This window comes from Bos indicus x Bos taurus, chromosome 20 (assembly GCF_003369695.1).
Source record: "Bos indicus x Bos taurus breed Angus x Brahman F1 hybrid chromosome 20, Bos_hybrid_MaternalHap_v2.0, whole genome shotgun sequence".
NCBI lineage: Eukaryota > Metazoa > Chordata > Mammalia > Artiodactyla > Bovidae > Bos > Bos indicus x Bos taurus.
The window spans coordinates 38,213,911-38,226,773 of NC_040095.1; the positions used below are offsets into that span (position 1 = coordinate 38,213,911).

Genomic DNA, 12,863 nt, shown 5'->3' on the forward strand with positions numbered 1-12,863 from the left:
GCTTGTCTATAAAGCTTTTGATTTCTCTATCATATTTGAATGAGATCCTTTCTGGGTACAGTAATCTGGGTTGTAGATTTTTCTTTTCATCACTTTAAGTATGTCCTGCCATTCCCTCTGGCCTGAAGAGTTTCTTTAGAAAGATCAGCTGTTATCCTTATGGGAATCACCTTGTGTGTTATTTGTTGTTTTTTCCTTGCTGCTTTTAACATTTTTCTTTGTGTTTGATCTTAGTTAATTTGAGTAACATGTGTCTTGGGGTGTTTCGCCTTGGGTTTATCCTGTTTGGGACTCTCCGGGTTTCTTGGACTTGGGTGGCTATTTCCTTTCCCATTTAGGGACGTTTTCACCTATTATCTCCTCAAGTATTTTTTCATGGCCTTTCTTTTGTCTTCTTCTTCTGGGACTCCTATGATTTGAATGTTGGGGTGTTTGACATTATCCCAGAGGTCTCTGAGATTGTCCTCATTTCTTTTAATTCTTTCTTCTTTTTCCCTCTCTGTTTCATTTATTTCCCCCATTATACCTTCCACCTCACTTATCCTATCTTCTGCCTCAGTTATTCTACTGTTGGTTCCCTCCAGAGTGTTTTTGATCTCAGTTATTGCGTTATTCATTATTGATTGACTATTTTATTTCTTTTAGGTCCTTGTTAAACATTTCTTGCATCTTCTCAATCCTTGTCTCCAGACTATCTGTAACTTCATTTTGTTTTCAAGATTTTGGATCATTTTTACTATCATTATTCTGAATTCTTTTCCAGGTAGACTCCCTATCTCCTTCTCTTTTGTTTGGTTTGGTGGGCATTTATCATGTTCCTTTACCTGTTAAATATTTCTCTGCCTTTTCATCTTGTTTAGATTGCTGTGTTTGGGGTGGCCTTTCTGTATGCTGGAAGTTTGTGGTTACTCTTTATTATGGAGGTTCCTCCCTGTGGGTGGAGTTGGACGAGTGGCTTGTCAAGGTTTCCCAGTTAGGGAAGCTTGCATCACTGTTGTGGTGGGTGGAGCTGGATCTCTTCTCTCTGGAGTGCAATGAAGTGTCCAGTAGTGAGTTTTGAGGTGTCTATGGGTTTGGTGTGACTTTTGGCCACCTGTATTTTAATGCTTAGGGTAATGTTCCTGCGCTGTTGGAGAATTAGCTTGGTATGTCTTGCTCTGAAACTTGTTGACTCTTGAGTGGAGCTTGGTTTCAGTGTAGGTATGGAGGTTTTTGGATGAGCTCTTGTCAATTAATGTTCCCTGGAGTCAGGAGTATTCTGGTGTTCTCAAGTTTTGAATTTAAGCCTCCTGCCTCTGGTTTTCAGTCTTATTCTTACAGTAGCCTCGAGACTTCTCCATCCATACTGCACCGATGATAAACCATCTTCTTTTGAAGATAATGGGCTGCCTTTATGGGTGTCTGGTGTCCTCTACCAGAATTCAGAAGTTGTTTTGTGGAATTTTCTCAGCGTTCCAATGATCTTTCAATGAATTTGTGGGTGAGAAAGTGGTCTCCCTGTCCTATTCCTCCACCATCTTAGGACCACCCCCCCTACTTCATTGTTTTTTAACTAGTACTTAAGTACGAGTACTTCAGAGATAGTCTATGAGAATTAGAAAATAAGGATTTGCCAGTGTTTGCCTGAGAATGTACCCATAAGAAATGGCAGTGTGATTCTAGCTGCAAGCCCAGCTTATACAATTCTGCTGCATCACTTCAGTCGTGTCCGACTCTGTGTGACCCCAGAGACGGCAGCCCACCAGTCTCCCCTGTCCCTGGGATTCTCCAGGCAAGAACAGTGGAGTGGGTTGCCATTTCCTTCACCATATACAATTCTACTTAGTTCAATAAATCTTTCTTGAAGTTCTGATCTCAAGGGGTTCAAATTTTGGGAAGAAGACAAATATTAACAAAGAAATTGTAATTAGATGTGTTGCATCTTATTTGCAGTAGTGGATGTGAGTATAAGTTACAGATGAAAGAGCCCTTAATCTCTCTGGGTTTCTGTATTAGCATCTGTAAAATTAGGAAATTTGACCCAACTAACTATTCCATTAAAGTAAATTGAATCATTTTCTTCAAATGCTGATTATTTCCTTTATGTTCACCGTTTGAGACAAATGAGGGTCACAAGTTCTTAATTGTAGTGCTACTCTTTCCTCTGTTCCAGGGGCCATCACCTCACGCTTCCCTCATCCTCAAGGCTTTGTTGTAACTCCCACTGTAGATACCTGGATGGACTCCACCCAGGAAGCACTTCCTACTTCCTCAGATGGAGTGAGATGACTGTGCTCCCCAGGGACCTCTTTTTCCTCTTTTTCCTCTATCTTAAAGAATTTTAGGCAGGAAGAGGCCTCCAGGAGGTTAAGTTAAACCTGAGATCTGAATTAAACCTACGGGCATGGCAACCCACTCCAGTATTCTTGCTTGGAGAATCCCATGACAGAGGAGCCTGGTGGGCTACAGTCCATATGGTCACAAAGAGTAGGGCATGACTGAGTGACTAACACTTCCTCACTTTCACTTCAAGCCTGAAATTTACACACACAGAACTAGCTTTTGGGCTTCCCTGGTGGCTCAGCGGTAAAGAATCGCCTGCAATACAGGAGATGCAAGAGATGCTGGTTCGATCCCTGGGTCGGGAAGATCCCCTGGAGAAGGAAATGGCAATCCACTCCAATATTCTTGCCTGGAAAATTCCATGGACAGAGGAGCCTGGCAGCCTACAATGGTCCATGGGGTTACAAAAAAGTTGGACACGACTGAGTGACTAAACTACCACCTGTTGCTTGTAACCCTCTCTTGATTAAGGCAGCTACTATCAGTCCCCTTGCACATACTTTTCAGATTGCACAGTGTCATCTTGGGGTTCTTTTCACATGTTTTAAACTGTCTTTGAGATTTATTTCACCCTGAATACACTTGGTTATGTGGATAAACAACTTAAAAGGGGCTGGCATGGAGAATGTTTGCCAACTAACATTCAAGCTTACAGACACCTGAGTCTCTAAATAAAACCTAATGAACAGCATTCTAGTAGCTCAGAGGCTCATGTGCCTGGTTAAGTGCTTATTTTCCACCAAGGAGAGGTTAAGCATCCATGGTTCTGGATGCTAAAGCTGCGAATACCTTTTCCTTTTTTGTCCTCTTTTTTTTTCTTGGGTGGTGGTGGTGGTGGCGGAGGCTCCTTTTTCACTTTTTTATTTGCAGCCGCCTGAGGAAGTTTTTCTTTTGTTTCTGCTGGCTGGTTTTCTTTTTCTTCTTCCATGAGCCTCTGGTGAATTTCAGCAGCCACCTGGTTGTATAAGAGCAATACTTCAGTACATGCAACATTTATGAAAGATGATAACTATTTGGATTGAGTCATCACCCAATGTCATTGAAACCTCCTTTTACTGAAACAACCATGCCATGTATTAAGTCTTTACAGAACACACTTTGATGTTTCACTTAAATGGGAACCTGTCTCTGTCCTGAGATGTGGCTTCCTGAGGCCATCTGTGTGGCAGCCACTCACTTTCTCAAGCCCTGCCTGCCATGTGTCTTTCTGTTTCCTCATTGCTGCCTCCAAACCTGGAAAGCTTCAGAGTCGTGCAAGCATTTCTTTCTCAATCTCAGACCTATGGATTGAATGCTCACTATTTTTCCAAGTTATTTAACTTATATGCAGAGTTCAGTTCAGTTCAGTTCAGTCACTCAGTCGTGTTTGACTCTTTGCGACCCCATGAATCGCAGCACGCCAGGCCTCCCTGGCCATCACCAACTCCCGGAGTTCACTCAGACTCACATCCATTGAGTCAGTGAAGCCATCCAGCCATCTCATCCTCTGTTGTCCCTGCCTCCTCCTGCCCTCAATCCCTCCCAGCATCAGAGTCTTTTCCAATGAGTCAACTCTTCACATGAGGTGGCCAAAGTACTGGAGTTTCAGCTTTAGCATCATTTCTTCCAAAGAAATCCCAGGGCTGATCTCCTTCAGAATGGACTGGTTGGATCTCCTCGCAGTCCAAGGGACTCTCAAGAGTCTTCTCCAACACCACAGTTCAAAAGCATCAATTCTTCGGCGCTCAGCCTTCTTCACAGTCCAACTCTCACATCCATACATGACCACTGGAAAAACCATAGCCTTGACTAGACGGACCTTTGTTGGCAAAGTAATGTCTCTGCTTTTCAATATGCTATCAAAGGTTGGTCATAACTTTCCTTCCAAGGAGTAAGTGTCTTTTAATTTCATGGCTGCAGTCACCATCTGCAGTGATTTGGGAGCCCAGAAAAAATAAAGTCTGACACTGTTTCCACTGTTTCCCCATCTATTTCCCATGAAGTGATGGGACCAGATGCCATGATCTTCGTTTTCTAAATGTTGAGCTTTAAGCCAACTTTTTCACTCTCCACTTTCACTTTCATCAAGAGGCTTTTTAGTTCCTCTTCCCTTTCTGCCATAAGGGTGGTGTCATTTGCATATTTGATGTTTTTGATATTTGTCCTGGCAGTCTAGATTCCAGCTTGTGTTTCTTCCAGTCCAGGGTTGCTCATGATGTACTCTGCATATAAGTTAAATAAGCAGGGTGACAATATACAGCCTTGACGTACTCCTTTTCCTATTTGGAACCAGTCTGTTGTTCCATGTCCAGTTCTAACTGTTGCTTCCTGACCTGCATACAGATTTCTCAAGAGGCAGGTCAGGTGGTCTGGTATTCCCATCTCTTTCAGAATAGAGTACATTACATGGAATGCCAGGCTGGATGAAGTACAAGCTGGAATCAAGATTGACGGGAGAAATATCAATAACCTCAGATATGTAGATGACACCACCCTTATAGCAGAAAGCAGAGAAGAACTAAAGAGCCTCTTGATGAAAGTGAAAGAGGAGAGTGAAAAAGTTGGCTTAAAACTCAACATTCAAAAAACAATGATCATGGCATCCGGTCCCATCACTTCAAGGCAAATAGTGTGGAAACAACGGAAACAGTGACAGATTTTATTTTTTGGGCTCCAAAATCACTGCAGATGGTGACTATAGCCATGAAATTAAAAGACACTTGCTCTTTGGAGGAAAAGCTATGGCCAACCTATACAGCATATTAAAAAGCAGAGACATTACTTTGTTAATAAAGGTCCGTCTAGTCAAAGCTATGGCTTTTCCAGTAGTCATGTATGGATGTGAGAGTTGGACTATAAAGAAAGCTGAGTTCTCAAAAATCGATGTTTTTGAACTGTGGTGTTGGAGAAGACTCTTGAGAGTCCCTTGGACTGCAAGGAGATCAAACCAGTCCATTCTAAAGGAAATCAGTCCTGAATATTCATTGGAAGGACTGATGCTGAAGCTGAAACTCCAATCCTCTGGCCACCTGACGCAAAGAACAGACTCACTGGAAAAGACCCTGATGCTGGGAAAGATTGAAAGTGGGAGGAGAAGGGGATGACAGAGGATGATATGGTTGGATGGCATCACCGACTTGATGGATGTGAGTTTGAGCAAGCTCTAAGAGTTGGTGATGGACAAGGAAGCCTGGCATCCTGCAGTCCATGGGATCGCAAAGAGTTGGACATGACTGAGTGACTGAACTGAACTGGACTGATTCTTTCAAGTTCCTGTTATCTCTTGGCTTTCAATCTGGGGCATTCCCCTAAATCAGTGTTTCTCAATCTTTTTTTTTTTTTTTTTAACATTTTATTTAATTTTAATTTTATTTTATTTTTAAACTTTACAATATTGTATTAGTTTTGCCAAATATCGAAATGAATCCGCCACAGGTATACCTGTGTTCCCCATCCTGAACCCTCCTCCCTCCTCCCTCCTCATACCCTCCCTCTGGGTCGTCCCAGTGCACCAGCCCCAAGCATCCAGTATCGTGCATGGAACCTGGACTGGTGACTCGTTTCATACATGATATTATACCTGTTTCAATGCCATTCTCCCAAATCTCCCCACCTTCTCCCTCTCCCACAGAGTCCATAAGACTGATCTATACATCAGTGTCTCTTTTGCTGTCTCGTACACAGGGTTATTGTTACCATCTTTCTAAATTCCATATATATGCATTAGTATACTATATTGGTGTTTTTCTTTCTGGCTTACTTCACTCTGTATAATAGGCTCCAGTTTCATCCACCTCATTAGAACTGATTCAAATGTATTCTTTTTAATGGCTGAGTAATACTCCATTGTGTATATGTACCACAGCTTTCTTATCCATTCATCTGCTGATGGGCATCTAGGTTGCTTCCATGTCCTGGCTATTATAAACAGTGCTGCGATGAACATTGGGGTACACGTGTCTCTTTCCCTTCTGGTTTCCTCAGTGTGTATGCCCAGCTGTGGGATTGCTGGGTCATAAGGCAGTTCTATTTCCAGTTTTTTAAGGAATCTCCACACTGTTCTCCATAGTGGCTGTACTAGTTTGCATTCCCACTAACAGTGTAAGAGGGTTCCCTTTTCTCCACACCCTCTCCAGCATTTATTGCTTGTAGACTTTTGGATCTCAATCTTTTTTGTTTGTTTTTCATTACTGATTGTTTTTATGTCCATTTCTCCTAATTACATTCCCCTCCATGAAACCTGAATACTGAAGAAGTGTACCTGCCCATGTACGTTATGTATGTCTGTGCTTTGTACATAAAGTTAGTGAGAATCTGTCTTGTTCTTCAGTCAAGTTTTGGGAGTCCATGCCCTGTATTAACTGGGCTCACCGACACTTGAATCCTGGGCTCCCATTCTATTCTAACACTAGACATCATCCCAGGAATGTACAGTGTTCATGGAGGATGACCTGTCCCCCAGCTAACCATATTGCTGGTTCTTAACTTTCTCTCCCTGGGAGACTTTGAGCTTCTCTCCATATCTGTACCCTCCTCCTTTCACTCTCACAGATTTCCTGGTATAAGAGATTAACTGTGTGGTCACAACAAAACAGCTGATGAATGGGGTGGGGTGAGCTGCTGCTGGGACCCTCCCTCTCCCTGTTCTGTGGGCCTCAGTAAAACCTTGTCTTGGGGCTTGTGCAGCTGTGGCTGTGCCTGCAGTTAGAAAGATCGAAACTTTCAAACCATATTATCTTCCGGATACATGCCCAGGAGTGAGATTGAATTTGAGAAAGTATATGTGTTAGTAGCTCAGTTATGTCTGACTCTTTGTGACCCCATGAACTATAGGCCACCAGGCTCCTCTGTTCATGGAATTCTTCAGGCAAGAATACTGGAGTGGGTAGTAGTGAAAGTCACTCAGTCGTGTCTGACTCTTGCGACCCCATGGACTGTAGCCTGCAAAGTTCCTCTGTCCATGGGATTCTCCAGGCAAGAATACTGGAGTGGGTTGCCATTTCCTTCTTCAGGGGATCTTTCTCATCCAGAACTCAAACCCAGGTCTCCTGTACTGCAGGCAGAGTATGTGTATATATATATATATATATATATATATATAACTTTGCTGCACACCTGAAACTAACACAGTGTTGTTAATCAACTATGATCCAAGGTAAAATAAAAATTAAAAATAAAATAAATTACAAAAGAAAGACTAGACCTGCTAAAATTTGTCCAATGGCTACTGGAGAGGTGAAGGGCATTTATGGGTATCAAACTGAGAAATGAAAGCTGAGACAAGGTTTTCAAAGTTTTCTTTCTCCCTTTCACACACACATGGTGTGTGCCCCACACACCATGGGGGTGGTAGGAACAAATGGTTGAAAACTTAAAATCTCAGTAAGGCCATCCACGGAATTTGTTTATAATGTTCTTACTGTGTCCAAGTCTGATGATATTTCTGGGGAGAATTGGGTTAGGGTCCTGGAGGAGAAAGGGGAAGTTGTATAGAGGTGAACAGAAAGATGAAAAAGGCACAATCTACTGTTTAAGCGCAGGCGGCTGCAACCAGCGCACTAAGCGTGGCTGAGAGGAGCTACCCCACGTCCGAGGTCAGGGGCAGAAGCCGGGAGGACCCCATGCCCGAAGGGCGGAGGCCAAGAGGAGTTACCCCACGTCTGAGGTCAGGGGCAGTGGCCGAGAGTGCCAGGCTGCGACGGCGCAGGAACGGTCGAGAGGAGCTACCCCTGAGGTCAGGGGCGGGGCTGGGAGGAGCTACCCCACGCTCCAGGCCAGGGGCGGCGGCCAGGAGGACCAACCCCACGTCCAAGGAGCCATGGCTGTGCGGGTGCAGGAGGGCCTAGAGGAGCTATCCCACATTGAAGGTCAGGAAGGGCGGCGGTGAGGAGATACCCCTCCTTCAAGGTAAGGAGCAGTGGCTGCGCTTTGCTGGAGCAGCCATGAAGAGATACCCCACGCCCAAGGTAAGAAAAACCCAAGTAAGACAGTAGGAGTTGCAAGAGGGCACCAGAGGGCAGACACACTGAAACCATACTCACAGAAAACTAGTCAATCTAATCACACTAGGACCACAGCCTTGTCTAACTCAATGAAACTAAGCCATGCCTGTGGGGCAGCCCAAGATGGGCAGGTCATGGTGGAGAGATCTGACAGAATGTGGTCCACTGGAGAAGGGAATGGCAAACCACTTCAGTATTCGTGCCTTGATAACCCCATGAACAGTATGAAAAGGCAAAATGATAGGATACTGAAAGAGGGACTCCCCAGGTCAGTAGGTGCCCAATATGCTACTGGAGATCAGTGGAGAAATAACTCCAGAAAGAATGCAGGGATGGAGTCAAAGCAAAAACAATACCCAGCTGTGGATGTGACTGGTGATTGAAGCAAGGTCCGATGCTGTAAAGAGCAATATTGTATAGGAACCTGGAATGTCAGGTCCATGAATTAAGGCAAATTAAAAGTGGTCAAACAAGAGATGGCAAGAGTGAATGTCGACATTCTAGGAATCAGCGAACTAAAATGGACTGGAAAGGGTAAATTTAACTCAGATGACCATTATATCTACTACTGCAGGCAGGAATCCCTCAGAAGAAATGGAGTAGCCATCATGGTCAACAAAAGAGTCTGAAATGCAGTACTTGGATGCAATCTCAAAAATGACAGAATGATCTCTGTTCGTTTCCAAGGCAAACCATTCAATATCACAGTAATCCAAGTCTATGCCCCAACCAGTAATGCTGAAGAAGCTGAAGTTGAACGGTTCTATGAAGACCTACAAGACCTTTTAGAACTAACACCCAAAAAAGATGTCCTTTTCATTATAGGGGACTGGAATGCAAAAGTAGGAAGTCAACAAACACCTGGAGTAACAGGCAAATTTGGCCTTGGAATATGGAATGAAGCAGGGCAAAGACTAATAGAGTTTTGCCAAGAAAATGCACTGGTCATAGCAAACACCCTCTTCCAACAACACAAGAGAAGACTCTATACATGGACATCACCAGATGGTCAACACCGAAATCAGATTGATTATATTCTTTGCAGCCAAAGATGGAGAAGTTCTATACAGTCAGCAAAAACAAGACCAGGAGCTGACTGTGGCTCAGATCATGAACTCCTTATTGCCAATTCAGACTTAGATTGAAGAAAGTAGGGAAAACCACTAGACCATTCAGGTATGACCTAAATCAAATCCCTTATGATTATACAGTGGAAGTAAGAAATAGATTTAAGGGCCTAGATCTGATAGATAGAGTGCCTGATGAACTATGGAATGAGGTTCATGACATTGTATAGGAGACAGGGATCAAGACCATTCCCATGGAAAAGAAATGCAAAAAAGTAAAATGGCTGTCTGGGGAGGCCTTACAAATAGCTGTGAAAAGAAGAGAAGTGAAAAGCAAAGGAGAAAAGAAAAGATATAAGCATCTGAATGCAGAGTTCCAAAGAATAGCAAGAAGACATAGGAAAGCCTTCTTCAGTGATCAATGCAAAGAAATAGAGGAAAACAAAATGGGAAAGACTAGAGATCTCTTCAAGAAAATTAGAGATACCAAGGGAACATTTCATGCAAAGATGGGCTCGATAAAGGACAGAAATGGTACGGACCTAACAGAAGCAGAAGATATTAAGAAGAGGTGGCAAGAATACACAGAAGAACTGTACACAAAAGATCTTCACGACCCAGATAATCACGATGGTGTGATCACTGACCTAGAGCCAGACATCCTGGAATGTGAAGTCAAGTGGGCCTTAGAAAGCATCACTACGAACAAAGCTAGAGGAGGTGATGGAATTCCAGTTGAGCTATTCCAAATCCTGAAAGATGATGCTGTGAAAGTGCTGCACTCAATATGCCAGCAAATTTGGGAAACTCAGCAATGGCCACAGGACTGGAAAAAGTCAGTTTTCATTCAAATTCCAAAGAGAGGCAATGCCAAAGAATGCTCAAACTACCGCACAATTTCACTCATCTCACACGCTAGTAAAGTAATGCTCAAAATTCTCCAAGCCAGGCTTCAGCAATATGTGAACCATGAACTTCCTGATGTTCAAGCTGGTTTTAGAAAAGGCAGAGGAACCAGAGATCAAATTGCCAACATCCACTGGATCATGGAAAAAGCAAGAGAGTTCCAGAAAAACATCTATTTCTGCTTTATTGACTATGCCAAAGCCTTTGACTGTGTGGATCACAATAAACTGTGGAAAATTCTGAAAGAGATAGGAATACCAGACCACCTGATCTGCCTCTTGAGAAATTTGTATGCAGGTCAGGAAGCAACAGTTAGAACTGGACATGGAACAACAGACTGGTTCCAAATAGGAAAAGGAGTACGTCAAGGCTGTATATTGTCACCCTATTTATTTAACTTATATGCAGAGTACATCATGAGCAACCCTGGACTGGAAGAAACACAAGCTGGAATCTAGACTGCCAGGACAAATATCAATAACCTCAGATATGCAGATGACACCACCCTTATGGCAGAAAGTGAAGAGGAACTCAAAAGCCTCTTGATGAAAGTGAAAGTGGAGAGTGAAAAAGTTGCCTTAAGGCTCAACATTCAGAAAACAAAGATCATGGCATCCGGTCCCGTCACTTCATGGGAAATAGATGGGGAAACAGTGGAAACAGTGTCAGACTTTATTTTTTGGGGCTCCAAAATCACTGCAGATGGTGACTGCAGCCATGAAATTAAAAGACGCTTACTCCTTGGAAGGAAAGTTATGACCAACCTAGATAGCATATTCAAAAGCAGAGACATTACTTGCCAACAAAGGTTTGTCTAGTTAAGGCTGTGATTTTTCCTGTGGTCGTGTATGGATGTGAGAGTTGGACTGTGAAGAAGGCTGAGTGCCAAAGAATTGATGCTCTTGAACTGTGGTGTTGGAGAAGACTCTTGAGAGTCCCTTGGACTGCGAGGAGATCCAACCAGTCCTTTCTGAAGGAGATCAGCCCTGGGTTTCTTTGGAAAGAATGATGCTAAAGCTGAAACTCCAGTACTTTGGCCACCTCATGTGAAGAGTTGACTCATTGGAAAAGACTCTGATGCTGGGAGGGATTGGGGGCAGGAGGAGGCGGGGACAACAGAGGATGAGATGGCTGGATGGCATCACTGACTCGATAGATGTGAGTCTGAGTGAACTCCGGGAGTTGGTGATAGACAGGGAGGCCTGGCGTGCTGCGATTCATGGGGTTGCAAAGAGTCGGACACGACTGAGTGATTGAACTGAACTGAATGTTTACCTTCAAAGAAGTTTGCTGTCTTGTGGGCAACACAGACCAGCGCTCAATTCCTGCGCTCTCCAGATCCCTGCTGCAGAGTCCCACCACGCTTCACAACTGTGCATCGGCATGTAACTGTCCTCAACTGTTCTGTATGTTAGTCACTTAGTTGTGTCTGACTCTTTGCAACCCCATAACTGTAGCCTGCCAGGCTTCTCTGTCCATGGGATTTTCCAGGCAAGAATACTGGAGTGGGTTGCCATTTACTTCTCCAGGGAATTGTCCCGACCCAGGGATCGAAACTGGGTCTCCCACATTGCAGGCAGACTCTTTACCATCTAAGCCTCCAGGGAAGCCGTCAACTGTTCTATGGCTGTTAATTCTCATCTCCACTCTTGAAATGGGCTGAGAGTTCCCAAGAGCTAAGTCAGCCCTGCGTCTTTGTTTTATCCATAGCTTTTAGCATCTGTGTTAATACTCATAGAAGATGCTCAGGAAAGGCTTACTGATTGACAGGACTTCTTTTAAAACAACCATATGCTACAGAATATATCCACAGCTTCTGGCGCAGTGGTCAAGAATCCATATGCTAATGCAGGAGCTATAAGAGATGCAGGTTCTATCCCTGGATCAGGAAGATCCCTTGGAATAGGAAAAGGCAACTCGCTCCAGCATTCTTGCCTGGAAAATTCCATAGACAGAGAAGCCTGGTGTGCTACAGTCCATGGAGTCATGAAGAGTTGGGCATGACTGAGTGACTGAGCACACACACACACCCACAGCTCTTTCGGTATTAGCGGAACATCGAAGGGATGCAGAAAGGTTTCACAGAGCAAGGCAGTTTTTTTTTGGTGTGTGTGCATGTGTTTTTTTAATCAGATGCTCTTTTGATAAAAATGAATTTCATGATATATACTGTACTTTCAAATTCTTGGTAAAACTGTTAACATTCTCCCCTAAATTGCAAGCAATTCATTTTTGAATCCGTTCTTGCAAGGCACAATAAGTTAGTAATTTCCTTTAAAATTGGATTTTTCTCCTCTGTAAACAGCCTTGTGATAATGGTGACGGTGATTATCATTATCTGCATTTTCCCAGTCCACTTCCCTCAAATACCTCTGGGTCTCTTTCAAAAATTAACATAATTCACAGTATACCTAGTAATCTAGCTTGTAAGGCTGAAGAAACTCTAGAAATAATGCTTTGACATAGTGGGCGTTAAACATGACTAGTTTCTTTGAAATCATTGCATACCTGCTAATTAGAAGAAAGTTCTGCTAAAAATTAACATAACACACTAAGTGGATAGCTCTCAGTAAAGCTGCTGTGTACA

The 12,863-nt window shown here is 43.3% G+C and overlaps 1 protein-coding gene across 1 annotated transcript in view; it reads right to left on the minus strand.

The window, feature by feature from the left end:
• SPEF2 (sperm flagellar 2) overlaps nucleotides 1-12,863 on the minus strand; it is a 211,807-nt gene that overhangs the window by 56,614 nt on the left and 142,330 nt on the right. The window contains exon 26 of the mRNA XM_027520151.1: nucleotides 3,112-3,277. Within this exon, the coding sequence (XP_027375952.1) occupies nucleotides 3,112-3,277 (166 nt within the window). The remainder of the gene's footprint in view (nucleotides 1-3,111; nucleotides 3,278-12,863) is intronic.